General features: G+C 41.4%; 1 protein-coding gene across 3 annotated transcripts in view; it reads left to right on the top strand.

The window, feature by feature from the left end:
• FGD3 (FYVE, RhoGEF and PH domain containing 3) overlaps positions 1-19,389 on the top strand; it is a 94,930-nt gene that overhangs the window by 59,567 nt on the left and 15,974 nt on the right. For all 3 annotated transcript variants that reach the window (XM_053954159.1, XM_053954161.1, XM_053954160.1), the window contains 10 exons: positions 1,451-1,540; positions 2,745-2,881; positions 4,193-4,349; positions 8,301-8,439; positions 9,229-9,287; positions 10,881-11,027; positions 11,696-11,788; positions 13,670-13,749; positions 14,150-14,180; positions 14,666-14,767. In XM_053954159.1, coding sequence (XP_053810134.1) covers positions 1,451-1,540; positions 2,745-2,881; positions 4,193-4,349; positions 8,301-8,439; positions 9,229-9,287; positions 10,881-11,027; positions 11,696-11,788; positions 13,670-13,749; positions 14,150-14,180; positions 14,666-14,767 — 1,035 coding nt within the window. The remainder of the gene's footprint in view (positions 1-1,450; positions 1,541-2,744; positions 2,882-4,192; positions 4,350-8,300; positions 8,440-9,228; positions 9,288-10,880; positions 11,028-11,695; positions 11,789-13,669; positions 13,750-14,149; positions 14,181-14,665; positions 14,768-19,389) is intronic.

Raw genomic sequence — 19,389 nt, 5'->3', positions numbered from 1 at the left:
GCCAAGTGGCACCTCATTCCATGAAGGATAATTGTGGATCTAATTTGTTGGAGTTCATGGCTTTCTTTGAAAAGCCTTTGAGGTTTTCAGTTGTACTGCAGTTTGTCTGAATGGGTGTGGAGGGCAGGTCTTTAAATTTTTCTCATCAACTTTATTTGGAAACAAAATAAAGTAACGTTGAAGAAGCTTAAAGAGAGCCTTTATTTGATATTTTTCAACAATCTGATGGTGGCTCACTGGGTTATATCTATAAGTCCTTGCCCCAAATGCGAGTACCAGAGACAGGCATTTGGAATGGAGCACTGCTACTGGTGACAGACCCAGGTGCTTCCTGAACTGGAAATTGCCCCGTGTGTTTAATAGACTTCAGCTGAATTTTTCCTCTATGGATATTTCTGGTTCTTTTGTGAACCTGTGTGAAGGTTACTGCCGGCAATGTTGTGTTTCTTGAGGAAGCAGCCCCTTGGTGATTTTTTGATGCCCTTCAGTTTTCCCATAGAAATAGTGATTAATTGTGCCCAGTCAATGCTCTCCATTCCAGGAATCATTAATGCACCTCCTTACCTTCATTGCATTTGTCTTTTTTTCTGGATACAGCCTAGTATAGTTTCCCTGCATTTGATCATCCTTGCTGCCCATTTTCTATGCTTGTATTCCTGAACACAAGCCAGCCAATGCTCTGTTCTGGATTGGTTTCATTATATGTAGGCATGGTGTTTAAAGTCTAACACTTTAAAAGATTGTTGGAAAGCTCAAGCCTGTATTCTAGTAATTCAGATATTTTTAAGGACTTAGTGACTGAAAGGTCTATGTAGCTTTTGGCTGAACAGTGCCTGAAGTCAGTGCTTTAAAACTGTATTTAGAGTTTTTAAGTAGTCCTTTCTCATTATGTTTTTTTAAATGAGCTTAATGAAAGGCTTCACTGAGTTATTTGGGTTACCTTGCTGAAAATTCTTTCCAAGGAACTGGACTGTGTTGAAAGCTGCACAAAAAATCTTAGAAATAATGAGAGTAATGCTATGGTGGCAAGGGTAGAAATCTGGCCAAACAGCCTGGTTTCTAGTTTTCATTTTAGTTACAGGACCCGAGTCCAAAAAGCAGAACAGTTGATTTACAGTCTATTGCCTTATTTTTCAAATTAACTAGACTTATTTCCAGATTTAGAGGATGTTTCTGGTTCTTTTATAAAGCCATAATGAACTCAAGTGATGTCCTGACCAGCCACTGATTGCATTACTAATTACTCTTTCAGAAAACAGCATTAAATGTCTCTAGAGCAAAGTGATCTTTTGAGAGATGTGGAGCAGATTCTGAAATGTGTTAATCTCTTTCACTCCAGGCTCCTCTGCTGGTAGGATTTTGGCCACTGACAAAATGAAAAACAGAACAGTTAGTGGAACTTAGGTGTGGAGGTGCAAGTGGATTGTGTCATTTGTAACTTTTTTTTCAGTGTACAGAGCCCCAAAAGCTATTCAACATTGCCAATGAGCTGCTCCACACGGAAGAAGCGTATGTTAAAAGACTCCATCTCCTGGACCAGGTAATTCCATTTTGAATTAACTCTCCTTTCTTTTCAGTGAGCAGCAATGATGTCTCCTGTCCATTGCCTAAGCTGTAGCTCAATACAAATGCTGTGTGTACGTGGAAGATGGAGTTTGCTTGTCAGGCTGTGTGCTGTGGGTCCCAGATGCGAGATTTGGGCAAGAGCGTTCTCTGAAAGGAACCAGAGGATTGGGATGGCAGAAAGGGAAATGGGAAAGCAGCAGTCCAAGACACAGACACTGCCAGCATTTGGTTCCTCCCTGGGTATGCAGGGAGAGGAAATCACAGGGATAATGAAGGCACTAAGAAATTATCAAATCTGTGATTGCTCTTTGATGTGCAAGAAGTTGATGTTTTACTAAAATCAGGCCACACGTGTTAGTCCTGTGCCTACAGCAAACTATTTTTTTACCACTCTGTTTTGTAATGGTTGCCCATCATGTTTAGACATGGGGATGAAGTGAAACTGGTGTGATGAGTCTGAACTTTCTTCCCCATAGACTTTGAGTTGATGCTACACAATTCAGGCATTTCTATAATTATCTCAAAGAAAAAACCCATGAATGTGCAGGAAAGAAATAAAAATGAGGATGAGACACATTGCTGGCCAAGTGCTTTTAAAAAATGAGTAGAAGAAAAAAAATAGAAAACTGTCACTTGGCAAGAAATATTGTTAGAAGCTGTAACTTGGAGAACCCTTCACCCTACAACTCTTGGAGCTGTATGGAAGATTTACAGTGCTTGTATTAGATTAACAGAAACTGTTTCTAGACCATAGAAATCTAGGGAATGTCTTTCCCTTTTGTTCAGTATAGTGTAATTTTTCCTACTGAGAAAAACCCAATCACATGATTTATTTTACTTTGTGTGAATAGCAGTAAATGCTTTTCAAGGACTGGATGTTCTTTGCGGCTTGCACTCAAATATGAGATACCTGATCTTCTCAGTAATTTCAGTATTTTTTGAGTTACAGCTCAGACTTTCCTAGTTTTTTCAATAGCCTATAGTGATATATCTAACCCTAGGTGAAAGTGGGCTTAAGTTTTGTGAACCTCCTTAAGACTCCAAGAACTGGCTACCAGGGGTCAAAATCTGCAGTTTTGTTCTAAGCAGTCAGCTTTGCAAAATTGCAATCTAAAATCAGCATGTCTAGGACTGTTTTTTGTAAAAAAATGTTGGTACTGTCTTGTTGCCTTCTGCAGGTTTTTTGTACTAAATTGTCCAAAGCAGGGATCTCATCTGAAGTGATAACAGGCATCTTCTCAAATATTTCTTCGATCTATTGTTTCCATGGACAATTTCTTCTTCCTGAGCTCAAAACAAGAATTACACAAGAATGGTAGGTAGCTGTCATTACCATTATTTAAAAAATACATTTTCAAGAAACTGTAGCAACCATAAGGCCTAGTCTAATTTCAAATTTTTTATTGTTTAATGCAGTAGTTACATTAGTTATTTACTAACTCTCAGACATTTCTGAAGTCTCTCAAACATTTCTGACTTAAGGAATAGGCCTGAGCACTCAAAACTTCCAGAATACATTGTGAGTGTTTTTTTAGTTGGAAGTATTACCAGAGCTGTTTTCCTTACTGCATTCCCACTCTCCTATTATTGCAGTACTATGAAAATACAGTACTAGGAAGGAATGAAATTGCTTCTTTTGGCCCCATAGCTGATATAAATATTTTCAAATTCCAATTAAAATTTGGCTATTATAAGAAGTTGCAGGTGGGACTTGTTGATTTTAGAGGTCTTTTCCAGCCCTAATGATTCCATGATTCTGTGATTCTGTAAGTTTTAGATAAGGCAGAAATGCAGTGATAGGTAGAAAGGTTAATTGTAAGTCAGATCTAGGAAACCCGATTTGAAGGGGACACATTGGCTGCATGGTGTCCTGCAGTGGCAGGTGCAGATAGTGCTGACCTTTCCAGGTACCCTGATTGACCAAGACAAGACCAGGGCTTGCCTCTCTCTCGGCTGAGTCCAGTCTTCACACGTTTGTCAGTGACCAGAAGGAATAAATGAGTCTCAGCACCTCTGTGCCTGATTTGCACTTGCAGGGACAGCTGTAACAAAGGGGAGGAAAACTGCAGAGTCTGGGAGTCAGAAAAGGATAGAAGCTTGTTAACTGGCTAAAGAAGGTCTTGCAGGCAGACTGGGGGAGAATGGCTGGCTCGCTGCCTGGCCATGACTTTGGCAGAGAGAGATGTGTGGCTACTGCTGCTCCAGCCTGGGGTTACTGGCCCCTAGGGATTACCCCGCTGAATTGAACCATCTCTTTGTATTAAAACCAATTCAGATGTTTGGCTGTGGTGGAAGAGATTATTTTTAAGAAGTAAAAGTTTCCCACAAGATTTTGTGTTGGGCAGAACAGATATACAGCTATTCCTTTAATAATATGTAGTCAGTCTGCTCTTAAGACAGTGAGGGCAGAAATGTCATCCCTTGTAAAAACAGGATTCAAGTCTGAAGTTTCATCTAGGATATTGCATAGATTACCTTAAACTACACTTAGCCTATCTTGATTGCACATATGTGTAAGCGCTTGTGCATGTGGGAGACAACTGTGGAAATCTTACAGCTGTGTTTTCTCTCTGAAGATACCATTGATTTCCAGAGATTTCAGTACTTACCTGTCTCTTTACCATAGGAGCGTCAACCCACGGCTAGGAGATATCCTACAGAAACTTGCTCCTTTTCTGAAAATGTATGGAGAATATGTAAAGAACTTTGACAGGGCAATGGACATTGTGAACACATGTATGCAGCGGTCCTCTCCCTTCAAAGATGTTGTTCAGAATATACAGGTATGTTGTTAATTGGCATAGTAGGACTTGGAGATTGTAATAGTTTAGGAATTATGCTCTCCAGTGTAGAAACTCCAAAACCACACTGCTACTCCTTTGCTTCCCCCCTCTGCCCTTTTCCCCTCCCCTCCCCCTGGAGCATCTGAAGAGGAGAGCTGGAGACACAAAAGGCAAAAATCATGGGTTGAGTTAAGAACAATTTATTGAAAACACCAGTGAGATAAGAAAACAAACAGAGCAACAATATTAATAATGAAAATAAAGGCGTACTAAAGAGAGTGCAAAGCTCAATCCAGCTGCAGCTACATCACCCAAACCACTCCCTCTAGTCAGGACCAGCATCACCCAAAATGTTCCATGTGCCACACTTGCTCCACCATAAGGAACCTTCTCCTCTGAAAGGAGACCCTCTCTTCCAGCCGGGCAGTGACCTGGAATGTTATCCAATAACACTGGGGCCCTGGCCACACCCCTCCTGGCTACTGGAAAAAATTAACTCTCTGCTGGCTAGACCCAGGAGTGAGAGAGCCTCACTTGATTCAGTGTATTTATTTGTTTCCCAGTTCATGACACCCATTGTCAAGATAACAAGACATACTAAAATTACACAATTTTAGTGGCATTCCTTTCTTCTCTTTTGCTGGTACACAGATTTCACACACAGCTTCTATCCCACTCAAGCTTTTTTTTTTTTTTTTTTTTTTTTTATATGACTTTAAACTTAGAGAGCAGGGTTAGATGGGATATTGGAAAGTAATTCTTCCCTGTGAGGGTGGTGAGGCCCTGGCACAGGCTGCCCAGAGAAGCTGTGGCTGCCCCTGGATCCCTGGAAGTGTTCAAGACCAGGCTGGATGGGGCTTGGAGCAACTTGGGACAGTAGACAGGGGTTGGGCTGGATGTTGTACAAGGTCCCTTCCAACCCAAACCATTCCATGAGTCTGTGGTTTAAGAGGAGTATCAGATCACAGAATGAAACTTCATCCTTGGCCCAGTAATTCTGACTCTTTTGGATTTGTCTTCCTCATTTCTAACTTTATTTTTTTTTAATAAATTTAGTTTCATTCTGAGGTGGATGTGCTTAAGTTTGGATATGTCACTGACAGCATCTGCTGTTCGTCTAGTTTTCCTGAGGCTTCCAAAGTGGCAAGCAACTCTTGTGATCAGCTCCACAGGAGGGTGTTTAACACGGATTTTCATGTGTTTTCTCATAATTGCACAAAAAGCTGAGCAGGGAGAGGGGAAGAGCTCCAGTTATGCTGATGTATCCATAAAACTGCTCTATCCTGCCTGTCCCCTGGGCCAGCTGAAGGGATGTAGGCTCCAGGATGTTCATAAGCATCCTTGTGCCAGTCCTGGGAAGGCAGATACCATCCTTTGGAAGGGGAGGGCTGGCAAGGAGTGGGTTAAGCTGAGCAGGGAGTACAGCTGCCTGCCCTAAATGGGAGGATTGTGACTGGGCCAGCTGTCAGGAATCAAGTAATCCCCTAGCAAGCTGGGAGAGGAGAGGCCCTGTGTGGAGGTTTAGGGCTGTCTCAGAGATTCTGACAGAAGTTTGGAGAAGCAAGGACTGGGGGAGGTCCTTTCCTGCCATGCTGCTACTCCACAGGGTCTTTTCTTACCCTTGTTCTGCCTGTACCCACCCTGTTTCCACTAAGGACATGCACACCAGCACTGTGTTTTGCTGTCCTCAGCCTGTGGCAAGCCATGACTTTCTGCAGGGTAATCCATTTGGGACTGTTTTCCCTACAGCACAGGCAACTCCCTTCTCTAAAATTCACCTGTGTCTTCCTACCAACACAAATTATGTGTGTCACCTGTCGGTCTGCACGGTTCCAGACCATGGGCAGCTGTTGCTTGAGCAGGACTCTTGCCAGGCAGTGTGGGCACTGGCGATGCAGGCAGGAGATGCACCTCGGAAACCTGCTGATGACAGAATTGCACTGTAGGTTATTTAGTCACACCTACACAGCACCTTTTGCTCCATTGCTCAGTGATCATAGCTGCAGGAGGCAGAGATTGGCCCCAGAATGCTTAGTCCACTCATCTGACATATCTCTGCACTATCCAGTGATGGTTCTCTGCACAAAAGCCAGTGATGGTTTTCAACATACCAGTTGAAGTGTGTTGTGATCCTTCAGGGATGCACTACCTAAGCTGCTAATGGAACAGTGTATATATAATATATAGCATAAGGCATTCACTGTTACTAATTGTGTTAAATTAGGGAAAGCAAAAAACAAAAATCAAATGTTACTAATAAGCTGATGACTGTGACTTATCAAATTTAGTCCTCTGAATTTCTGGAAGGATAGCTAATATTTTTTGCTCAGACATTCATCCCATTATCTCCAGTCTTGCTGTGAGAATGGAGCGAGTCAGCAGTGTGGTGTGGGCTGGAATATTTATGAGGAAATTGCAGATACTTGAAAGAAGTTCCTTTCTCTGAGAAATGTACAGTGAAATTAACATGGTTGTAGAGAGACTGTTTACACTGGAACAAACCACATTAGTGGGCTGATGTAAAAGTAATGCTGTGTAGAAGAGCTTGTGTGTCTGTGGTTAACATATTACTATGGAGTCTGATGACATCGCTAGCAGAAACTTCTGTGTGCTTTAAAGCAAGTTACTGGTTCTTACTGAGATTCTCATCTCTCCTCTTTTAAACAGAAATATTCTTTAGCTTCACCGGATCCTATGAAAACAAGTACACTGCAATACTCAGTGCCATTATAAGCAGAGCACATTGGTGCCTTATTGGATGATGTTTAATGTAACCAGACTCAAACCTCCTCCCCTTCCTGGCCAAATGAAAAAGAAGCAGAATTTGAGAGAGCTCTGCCTTTCAAGCTGATGTGTGAGCAGTGTGTCTATTGCTCATACAGTGAGCTCTGGCAAGCAATACATTCCTGGGGGCATTCTGATTTCCTGAAGTTGAGAGAATAATGCTGCACAGGGCCATGGATGGGAAGAGCTTCTCTGAGCCTTCTGAAAGAAGGTAGTTGCATATTGGCAGAAAATGCCAGATGTGATGAAGAGTCACATAAAACCTGCCAGATCTGATATCTGCTGTCAGGCTCTCCAGCTCTGGAGAAGCCGGATCTGAGGCCAGTGATCTGAGGTTGAACAAGGTCAAGTGCCAAGTCCTGTCCTTGGGTCACAACAGCCCTTGCAGCTCCAGGCTGAGCCAGAGGCGCTGGAAAGGGCCAGCAGGAAAGGCTCTGGGGGTGCTGGTGGCAGTGGCTGAGCAGGAGCCCAGGTGGGTGAGAAGGACCAGGGCGTCTCGGGCTGTTCCAGCCCTGGTGTGGCAGCAGGGCCAGGGCAGTGCCCATCCCCTGTCCTGGACATTCTGGGGTCAGTTTTGAGCCCCTCACAACAAGAAAGAGTTTGAGGGGGTGGAGTGTGTTCAGAGACGAGAACAGAGCTGGGGAAGGGGCTGAGGAAGCTGGGAAAGGAGCTCAGTCTGGAGAAAAGGAAGCTCGGGAGGGACCTTCTCAATCTGCACAACTCCCTGACAGGAAGGGGCAGATGGGGGAGAGATTGGGCTCTGCTTCCAGGGAACAAGAGACAGGACAAGAGGAAATGACCTCAAGCTGTGCCAGGGGAAGATTTAGATTGGATATTAGGGAAAACTTCTTGATGGAGAGGGTTGTCCAACCTTGGCTCAGGCTGCCCAGGGCAGTGATGGAATCACTATCCCTGGAGGGATTTAAAAGACATGCAGATGTTGCACCTGGGGATTTGATCTAGTTGGCCTTGGCAATGATAGGTTTATGTTTAGACTCAGTCATCTCAAGGGTCTTTTCCAAACTAATGAGTCTGTTGATCCATGATGGTTTGAGAAGCTCCTGTACACTCCTTTAGCTGTATGTGAATGGTCATTTTTCATTGCTGTTATACACCAAAGGCAGGAAAAAATCAAACCCTCCTGTTCTTGTTTGCTCTCCGTTACAGAAACAGGAGGTGTGTGGAAACCTGACTTTGCAGCATCACATGCTTGAACCAGTGCAAAGGATTCCTCGTTATGAGCTTCTCCTGAAGGACTATTTAAAGAAACTTCCAGAAGAATCTCCAGACAGGAAAGATGCTGAAAGTACATGTAAACGCCTCTCTGTCTAAAAGCACAATGAAATCTTGGGCAGTTTTTCTTCACATGTTCAGATACTTACAACCACATCTACCAGCTATGGTAGAAATGGAGATTTCAATTAATCAAATTATTGCCAAGCAAAGGGATTTTGAATGCTTTTGGAGTTGAGAAGAAAAGGGTTGGAATGCCTGCTCTAGGAATGAAGGCAGCTTTGGCAAATAAACAGTTGACAGTATGTTGAAGTTTGCTGTAGTGGAAGATTTAACTTTTTTGTTTAATCCATTGTGTGGCTAAGGACAAAGACAGGAAGACATCCTTGCAGTAGCCAGAGGAAGAAAAGAAGAATAATTTAAAATTTGTATTGTATTTAAATGTGTATTTCTTGCCAAGAAAGCCAGATAGACTCTGTTTATATGGTGAAACAGGAGAAATGGACTTCTCTTGATTACAAGGAGTTTTTGTTCTCAACCAAAACAGTGTCCATATCACCATAAGCAGGCAAGCCCTGTTTTAGGAAAACAATCTTAAAAATATGCTTGGGAAGACTTAAGTGAGACTTGACTTTTAATAGGTGGCTCCTAGAAAGTGAGGGTTCTTTTTGGCTTATCTAGATTTTTAGGAGAGAAAGATGAAACATAGATCAGTTGAACAGGCAGAACTGAAAGTGTCTGTAATTGCTTATGTATCATCAATTTTGAAGGAAAAACTACTCAGAGAGGAGAACCTGTCCCCCAAGGTGCTATTAAAAGATATAATCTAGAGAATGCATAACTGTTGGTACTTTTATTGCAGAGTCACTGGAGCTGATATCAACAGCAGCAAACCATTCCAATGCAGCCATCCGGAAGATGGTGAGTAGCAATTCCATAACAGAATCGTGATCTGACTGAAACATTTGACTAAACTGAGGGCCTCCCATTGCAATAGGCTCAGTACGGTAACTGGAGAGAAATATCTGACTGTCACTCACTTTAAACATGTGTTGGGTGTCTGAGTTCTTTTTATTATAAATGCAGTTTTCTGTGGCTTGTTGGGCTTAAATTCCACTTCCCTCATTATTAAGGACCCAATGAGTTAGAAAAGGAAGTCTTCATAAAACTTATTTGCTTTTCCTTGAAAAGTGTTGAAAGTATTCCAATTAGGCCCATTCACAAGGTGTCCTTGCAGATTTTCACACTATTTTTTTAGCCCTACTGTTCTTCAACAGAATGAAGGTTGCTTTGATTTGATTTTGGCCCATCGTAAGTGGGCCAGAATGTGCATTTTGCATGCATCAATAGCGTCAGAAAGCTGTGCTTCAAAAGCTGGGCAGTCAGACTGTGGAGATTTTGGACATTAGCACATGTTTTACATATAGAAGAGCTAGTGCATTACCATTAAAGTAAATGGGCTTTACAGCTGCAGATGTTATCCTTTTGGTGCACCCAGGTGTTTCAGGACATTTTGTATCAAACAGACCTGAAATGCTGTGTATCTGACTTAACACCCATTGAACATTTGGGGGTCCAAGGTTTATATTCACTTCCCTATCAGACCATTTACTTCCTTCCCCTGCTAGTGGGGACACCATGAGACCACGTTTCCTGTGGCTGCTGTGGGGAAGTGGCCAGCTGATGTCTGTGTATTGCGAGTATGTCTGAAAACATAGTTAGGAAACCATCTGTTTCTATTTGAGTCTGGCATGTTCCCTTGATAAGGATATATTTTGATGGAAATTTTTCTGGTTTAGGGCCTCTTAACAACTCCTGGGGGCTTTGTACAGTATCTCTGCAGATATCAGGAATATGAAACGACTCGTTGGCTCATTGGTTTCTGTGTTGGTTGCTTTTTCTGTTAGTACACGAGAGTCCATTGGGAAAGGCTGCTATAATAATTTTGCTGTGTGAGGTCTAAGCCAGACTGAAAGTGAATGCTGTAGCAAAATCCCCAAAAGTTAGTGGAGGGTTGAATTAATTGTTAGCTGCTTACTCCTGTTGTGGTGCAATAGAAAAAATAAATCATGCTTCCATTATTTGGTAACATACAGGTGTCCAACTTGGCCATTGATTTTATTGGACATTGCTTCTTTAGAAAAGAAAAGAAGTTCAAAAGATTAGTATTTGGACTTGATGATCTTAGAGATTTATTTCAACCTTTATGATTCAATGATACATACTTATTGTTGAATAGTAATAGTCTAAAAGTATCAAATAAATTTATCTCAAAGTCTCATTAAATGGTACAATCCAAGTATAACTAATCCAGTGTGACTAATCCAGAGTGGGGAATAGCACTGAAAAATATGCAATGGGTTTTAATATAAATGCAAAGCTACAGTGGAAGTGAAAGACTGTTTTTTTTCAACTTACATACATTTACCACAGAAGTTAAACAGTAGGCGATAGAAAACATGGAATAATTTTTTTTTTTTTTTAATTTAAATTGCTGGGGGTTTGTACTGGCAGGAAAAGATGCACAAGCTTTTGGAAGTCTATGAGCGCCTGGGTGGTGAAGAGGATATTGTTAACCCAGCCAATGAGCTCATTAAAGAAGGACACATTCAGAAACTTTCAGCTAAGAATGGCACAGCACAGGACAGGTATTTATTCCTGGTGAGTGTTTCAGTTGCTCTTTTATTTTCAGGGCTGTGCTCAGGTTGGATGGGCATTAGAGCATACCGGTCTAGTGGAAGGGGTCCCTTCTCATGGCAGAGGGTGGAATGAGATAGGCTTTAAGGTCCCTTCCAACCCAAACCATCCTTTGAATCTATGATTCTGTGGTACATTTCCATCTTCCTAAGCTTAAAGACAAAAAGCATTCACCAGCTGAGCCCAGCTACTCCTTCTGAGCAGCAGTTTTCTCTTGTAGCTTTTTCCTCAAGGATTTCCTTCTTTCTTCCATGCTGTGCCTTTGCTGGCCCAAAGTAGTTTTTTTCCATCTCCCTCCTCAGAGGCTGAGTTTTTGCAGAGTGCTACAGGAGGTGGTTTCCGGCCAAACCACCTTGCTGCAGGAGATGGCCAGCTCTCACTGGCACTGGGAGAAGGGCTCTCATACTTTCAAGGCAGTACAATTCAGAGGGAGGGGCAGAAGGGAGAAGTGACTGGCTGACTTGTTTCTGTCTGCCCACTTCTTTCTGTAATGATCCATTAGCCTCACTTTCACCTTAAATCTCTTCTTGAGAACTATGTCTTAGAGTAAAACACACCAAAGCCCTAAACTTTCACAGTGCAGGCTGTGTCCACCATGTAAATGCCTAAATTAAACTCTTGCCTCATTGCAGTTTAACAGCATGGTGCTGTACTGTGTGCCAAAACTGAGGCTGATCGGCCAGAAGTTCAGTGTCCGAGAGAAGATGGACATTGCAGGACTGCAGGTTTGCATCTCTTCTTTTCCCTTTTTTTAATGTTCTTGATAGCTTTGGATCCCTGCTGAATCTAAATACATAACATTATACAAATGTAAAAATATAATAGAATCTTAAAGCCTAGCTTTGGATCAATGCAGCTTTTCCTCTACAAAAACGACCTTAAGGTGCCGGAGTGTGTGCAGAGAAGCGCAGCAGAGCTGGGGAAGGGTCTGGAGCACAAGTCTGATGAGGGAGCTGGGGGGATTCTTCCTGGAGATAAGGAGCGAGACCTTTTCGCTTTCTACAACTGTCTGAAAGTTGGTGTAGCCAGGTGAGGGTTGGCCTCTTCTCACGGGTGACAGGATGAGAGGAAGCAGCCTCAAGTTGCACCAAGGGAGGCTTAGGTTGGATATTACGGAATATTCCTTCACTGAAATAGTTGTCCAGCCCTGGTACAGGCTGCCCAGGGAAGTGGTGAAGTCACCATCTCTGGAAGTGTTCAAAAACCATGTGGATGTGGCACTTGAGAACATGGTTTTGTGGTGAATGTGATGGTGCTGTTTTGATGGTTGGACTTGAAGATCTTAAAGGTCTTTTCCAACCTTAATGATTCTATGATTCTATATATTTTTGAGTTTTTTTGATTGGTTGGTGTAATGAACCAGCTTAACACAGAAGACCAAAGAAAACTAAGCCTCTGTGAATAAAATGGATCAAACCCAGAAAGGTTTGAAATATACCCCAAAACTTGATTAAAAACAAATGAAGTTAAGATGTTGGTGCCAAAAAAAGTGATATATTTTATTTAAAAGAGGCAAAGAGAAAGAAAGAGAAAATAAGGACAGAAATAGAAAAGGAAGTGTCCTTTTTCTATTGTCCAAGGAGACAGGGGAGGGTGACATGGGTTAGGTGGAAGCATATCACCCTTCCCAGGGTCCCAACAACATCTCCTTGCTCCCCTCCATCTGCTCTTCTTGGTGGTGAGGGTCACCCTGCGGCCTGTCGCTGGAAAATATGGAATCCAGTGGATTAATAAAGTGTTTTGGCCAGGTGGAAATGCCCACATGCCTCCCCTGAGTAGGGCACGTTTGACACTGTCCTTTGCAACAGTATGGATGTGTTGCATCATCTCTGGTGCAGGGTCTGGGGACCCCTTGGGGAGGGGTCTTTGATGGGCCATGACTCTGCTGTCCTTCATGTGGATGCAGCTTTTGCCAGGGTGAAGGGGCCCACAGCTGAGCTCCTCTGCATAGCAGAGGATGGGTGTTCGCTGCTGGGATCAGAGGCTTTTTGATCACACGCCCAAAACATCTCCTCCCCCCACCCTTTGACGTGAGAGTCTCTTTGAGCCTGGCAGCTGTCTGTGACCTCCACCCTGAAGGTGCTAAGCTTGATCCCTCTCTGAATGTATTCTTCTTTCCTGAGTCACTTTATCTTATCTTATCTTCATCAATGAGCTGTGTAGGGCTCCATTCACGGTTTTGGTGGTTTTCTCTGCAGCTTTTGTACAGTTTTGCTGTAACAAGCAAAAGTCTTTCATGAAGATGTTTAAGACATAAATTATAACATTTCCGTCTCTGACAGTTGGGCTTTTAAAAGTTTTATAAGAATCATTCAGAGGGGAGCAGAATAATGGTGACTGTGTGACATGTTTGGATTGAGAGCCTTACCATGTGCCCTGGCCGGCACAAGAGCCATCTCCCCCTGCTGCTGTAGGAGTCTGATTGGTGATACAGACACACAAGTTTTGTAGCAAGACAGGTAATTGTGGAAACAGTCCTTTATTTTTTCTACTTCTATACTTTATTCTTTTCGACTAAGCATTTCAAAGAATGACTGTATTTGTAAGTCATGAAAAATGTTGGAAAGACAAGGTCAATGAGTAAAAAGCTGATGTGCTTTTTACAGGTCCAAGAAATTGCCAAGCAAAATGTGGCTCATACATTTTCCATAACAGGAAAAAAGAGATCATTGGAACTACAAGCCAGGTATGATACTTGTTCAGTCTTTGAAGGTTTGTGAATATGTGAGGAGAAATTGATCTACGGCTGTGCTAGTGTGACAGAGCTTTAAATCACGAGGTGAGCAGCAGAGGTGGGTAACTTAGATATGTAAGAGAATGCTGGTCCTAAGACAAAATGTGTTGATTGCCTTTATTGAATGCTTACAGTATTTATAGTAGTGCTTGTAGGGTCCACTGTGTCAACAAATCAAGTATTATTGGCATTTGGTAATAATTACTGTCAATAATTATCAATGTTTTTAAAATAGTGGATAGCAAAACTAAAAGTCTAATGGATATAAAGCTGTGAAGCTGTGAATTGAATTTACTGAAAATATTTTAAGTAGAACGATGATGTTTTCTCTATTTTTCTTTTGTTTTAACAGGACAGAAGAGGAGAAGAGGGAATGGATTCATGTTAGTACAAAGCACCAATGATAAGGAGGGCAATCACCATGCAGGCAGCATTTGAAATCATCATTTTGGATTTCTGAATTAATGTGGCTGCACAGGGAAGCTGGGTGGGCCAGTGTGGTGGAGTTGCTTATGGAGCAGTGTGGAGCTCAGTCAGGTTCCTGGTGCTGACCAGCTGGCCCCAGAAAGTATCTGGGGACTCCAGCTGGGCTCCCCTTTCCTGCATTCCTCAAGCCCAATATGAGAAGAGACTGAGGCATCAGACCTTGTATATTCTTCCAGTTTGACTTGTAGAAACACTGTCTGTGGCAGTCTTAGTTTTTAACTGAAACAATAATGGGTTTAACACCACCGCTTAAGGTTTTTAAGTTCCCTTTTCATTTATACAAGTGTAAGGGTTTTTCACCAAATGGTAATCCTACCCATCTTCCTATGAGAGAAATTTTTTTTTGTGATGCTTCTCATCTTTGCTGACATCTTTGTCTCAGGTCATTCAAGCCACAATAGAAAAGCACAAACAGAACAGTGAGACCTTCAGAGCTTTCAATAGCTCTTTTTCACAAGAGGAGGAGCATCCTCCTGATTCTTCAGTAAGTACTAGTGCTTCATTCTCCTTTGCCAGAACAGTTTTACCAACAGTTAAGACTTGCACAACTAACTTTAAAATAGTGGAGTCTTGTTCTGGATTTTTATATGACATTACAGGGCAGTCATCTCCATTTCTCTGGCTCTCAAATGTGTATCAGTCACAGTTACTCGGCCATGCAGATACAGAATAAATTACCCAGGACAATTCAATGCCAGAGACCCATCAGGCATGTTTTTCCAGGCTGGTGGCTTTTTTTAGCAGAACAGGTATAATTCCTCAATGTTATGAGTGCTTAGCGGTCTGTAATGTTACTTGTGTCCCTGGGTGATTTTCCTCATTACTTTTCCCCATCTCATCAGAGATGCATTTTGGGATGATTTCTTTGTTGTTATTTTATTATTATTTAAAATATTTTAATTACTCAGAAAGAAAATGAATGCATTTTAAAAGGATCTTAAAATACTATCTTATAGATAGTAAATATATTTCAGAAAAATACTCTTCAACTAAATATGTAATATAGTCTTGAAATTTTATTGTTTCTCTACAGTAAGGCATCACTCTGTGTTTGCTAGGAATTTCGTTTTAAAAGTATTCACATCAGGACCGTATCTCTCCATTCAACTTGAAAATGATGGTGATAACCTTAGCCACAGGCATTTGCTACAAACTAAAGAGGAATGGGGCCTGAGAGAGCAAAATATTTAGGAATATCATGAAGTGCTGCCTATGACTGACTTCATGACTTCAGATGTGGTAGATCTTGGAGCAGAGGGAGAGAAGGTCCAGCTGCAGAGATTGAACTTCAGGAGCTTTTTATCTTCCCCATCCCCTGCCTCCTAAATTGTTTGTTTGAGTTTTTTTGTTTTGGTACCTAACCATTTTTGACATCTCTCATTGGAGATTCAGGACTGATTTGGTGACTCAGTAATCTGGATTTTTTATCTGCCTGATTTCCATGGGGCCTCAGGAGAGATGTTGGATATGCCTTTCATTCCCATATAATCAGATTGACAGTGAAGATCTTCTGAACACTCCACAAAGTCTAGAATCCTGCTACTGATAGCTGCCAGCAATGAGCCATTTTCTGAATCTGGCGTAGTTTACTTATCCTGAACTATTCATCAGCTAAAAATACTTGGGAAAAAAATAGAAAATAGTCAATTCATGTCTATATTTTACAGTTAACTTATGACTGCAATCAGAGCCAGGATGCTCTGATGGAAAAAAATCTAATAAGCAAACTAATAAGCACACTTCTTTCTATGTAATTAAAATGTAGCATCTGGTCAAGTTCATTATTATTATCTTGCTTTGTAAATTCAATTTGATTTTGCTTCTGTGTTCATGGTGTAGCCTCATATTTATACTCTACTCTTCATAAAAGCCAGCAGAGCAGGAGTCTGGTTTATCCCTGGCTGTGATATTAATGCAATCTGTACTGTAATTTCTTTAATGCCAGAATACTAACCTGCATTTTTAGGAGATTATCGTCTCTAGATAATCAGCTTTGAAACTGATGTGACAGCTAAATGTGACAGAAATTGTTATCAGTTAAAATGAGCTGAAAGTATTTCTGTATGGAAAACTGGACAAATACCGAGAACATTCTAACTGCAATACACTGCACTAGGTAGTAGTCACCAGACATATAATCTATGGAATACTGGGCAGCAACTTTAGAGGAAAAAGTGGCCCTTTTTTTCTCTCATGAGTCAAGAATCCAACAGTGGATTCCTGTCTGGATCTGTAACAGCTACTAGAAATTAGCCTGTACAACAAGAGTCAAATTGGTTTTTTTCCCATCCTGGCCATACATTTTCTCTGTTACAGTGCTTAGGACTGGTTGCAGTTCATGACCAGTGCACGCAACTCTGACCATGTTTGTGTTTCCCTGCTGACTCACATGAGCTCATACCAGCATTTTGGGTTGGTGTCAGCCTGAAATCTGCCTACAGAAGATCTGTGGTTTTTGGGGGTGGAGAGATCTGAAATTTGACCTACTCTTAAGATTATGCCTATGCAGGTCTTCAGCAATTAATGAACTCTTACCTGTCAGGAGGGGAATATCCAGTGTCATTGCCAATCAGTGCCAGGCCAGGTAATGTTAGCAGTAGTAATTTTAGAAAGTGTTTTTAGAAAGCTTTCAGGTTCTTTTGTAGTTTAGTTCCTCAATTTTCACCTGCAGCATTTCCAGGCTATGTGAAAGGTGTTTTTAAAACCATCTAAAAATGTTCCCAAGGAAAAGGACCTCTTTCACCGCTGCTTCATCTCAGAAGAGTTGGAGGCTCCTGGTGTGGTGACAGACCCAGTTTGTGCAGTCTTGGAAGGCTGGCAAGGAAAAGTGCTGTAGAGAGCTGAGCTCTGTGGAAGTAACATCCCTAGGATTTGAGATTGAGAATGCTTCTATTAGTTAAATCATGAATGTTAGATGCTGCTGTTTCTTTCCCCGTAGATCTGGGGTGGTTCTGACAAACATCTCAATAACTGTATTGTTACCAGCTCTGAGACACTGTGAGTGGTAATGGTAATGTAACAGGGAGAAGCCCTTTTGAAATATTTTCCAGGTAAGCGTAGAGGGGTTTTAGCCCATTGTTCCAAATAAACAAACAGACATGGGGATCTGAATAGGCAACTGGAGGAATTTACTCTTTTCCTTAAATTTGCTGGGGGTTTTCTCAAGCTCTTCTTCAAACCCTCTTTTTCCTCTACATTTTTCTTTTTCCAAGTCCCGTCACAGCACACAGATGTCCTTTTACTAGGCAGAGTAAAACCCTGGGTTGATTAGGATTCCAGTGAAAAGAACCCCCTTTGCAGAGGACTGAGGAACAGATGATATGAACACCTCAGGGTTGATGGTTTTTGCAGAGGCAGAAGTAGCTGGTTAGAGCTGAGTAGTGATGCTTCCCTTAATTCAATTGAATTCCCTGAGGAAGTGCTCTAGGGTGTCACAGCCCTGGCCCCAGGGGATTTATTTGCTTCTTTCCTTGTTCCAAAGAGTTGATTGATTGTATTAGAATATAAATAGATCCAACGAGGCATCAGAAGGAATAGCTCTTCAATTTGGCCACTCAAACAGAGATTACACCTTCTTGCTTTAAAATGAAATGAAGCCAGAGTGCCAAAATGCACTGGCCATTTTGATAATTGTTGGGAAGGATGAAAGTTTGACAAGAAAGTCTCACAGATACGTATGCTTGGCAGAAAGATTTTTGAATGTAGAATCTGAAGAAGGAATAGAAATGAAAGCAAGTTTTGATATAGAAGAAAAGAATTGCTACACCAGTTTTACTGGATAACTAAGAAGGCAAAGGGTACGTTAGAAGGGGGTTTTATGGCTTAGAGCAAAGGATAAACCCACCTCAAACAAGAAGATGTTTTTACCAAGCAGAAAGATAGCACAGGCAAAAAAGTCTGCTGATGATGCAAGTAGAAAAAAGGTCTCAGAATTTTCCACTGCAAGAAAACTGAAAAACAACTTCTAGCTTAAACTGTAACATACTAACTTTTAGTGATTGGAGAGTAGTAACATGAATATGGTAATGATAGTAGTTATAGGCTATAGGTAAAGTTAAGGTATAGATTTGTACTTCTGTAAAATGCATCTTAAGATGCTTAGCAAAGAAAAGTATATAATGCATTGTAACCAAAATTAAAGGGTCTTCAGGCTTGTCTGCAGCTGGAGCTGACAGCTGTAGGCACAAGCTCTGTCACCCACAACCGTGGACTGCTGTAACGTCTTGGATACAATAAACTGCATTTTGAAGAGCCGCCTGGAGTCCTGCATCTCTCATTCAGGCTCTTACTGATAATATTGAAATAAGAGATGTTGTCCGATTGGCAAAGGAAGAATGATCTATGGGAATAACAGGATAATTTATCATAAAGAATCTAATCATTTGAAAACCTCGTGTAAACTAGCAAACTCCCTGTAAATTAATTTGCAGATAAGATGGTTTTCCATTCTTTTTAGAATGCAGCCTGTGATTTTGATAGTCAATGTACAAAGCTTATTTGCCCTTTATATGTATTGAATACTATTGAGTATAGATATATATCTATATATATGGCATACATATAGATATATTAATATTATATATGAACTCTATAAAAATATATATAGATATACAAACATCTATGTGTATTTAGTAGATATACACCTCCATAGCTGAATAAATGGAGATGCCATTTTGCATTTATTTCGGGATTGACATGCATTGTGAAGAAGAGAAACTTAACTTAGTGGTGTTTTAATAGAGTAAATTTTGTTCCTCTCAGAATCAGGTGCCTTCACAGAGCTTCTGCTGGTCTGGCTGGCAGGCTCCAATAGAGAAGTGTCCTTCAAACTTTGGCACTGGCTTTCTGCAGCATGTGAGGGACAGGCACAGGTTGTCAATTCAGTGCCATCTGTAAAATCATCTGCATCAGAGCCCACCCCATATTTGAGGGTGGCTGAGCACATGTGCAGTATGTGCACCTGGGGTAGTGGAAGGTGTCCCTGCTCATGACAGGGGGCTGGAACAAGATGAGCTTCAAGGTCCCTTTCAATTCAGACCGTTCTATGATTCTGTGATCTGATTTTATGAATTAAAGTGTGTGAGGGGCTGAAAGCAAACTTTTTCT

This window comes from Vidua chalybeata, chromosome 12 (genome assembly GCF_026979565.1).
Source record: "Vidua chalybeata isolate OUT-0048 chromosome 12, bVidCha1 merged haplotype, whole genome shotgun sequence".
NCBI lineage: Eukaryota > Metazoa > Chordata > Aves > Passeriformes > Viduidae > Vidua > Vidua chalybeata.
Note: the sequence above shows the minus strand (reverse complement) of the source record. Positions and strands in the feature narration are given on the sequence as shown.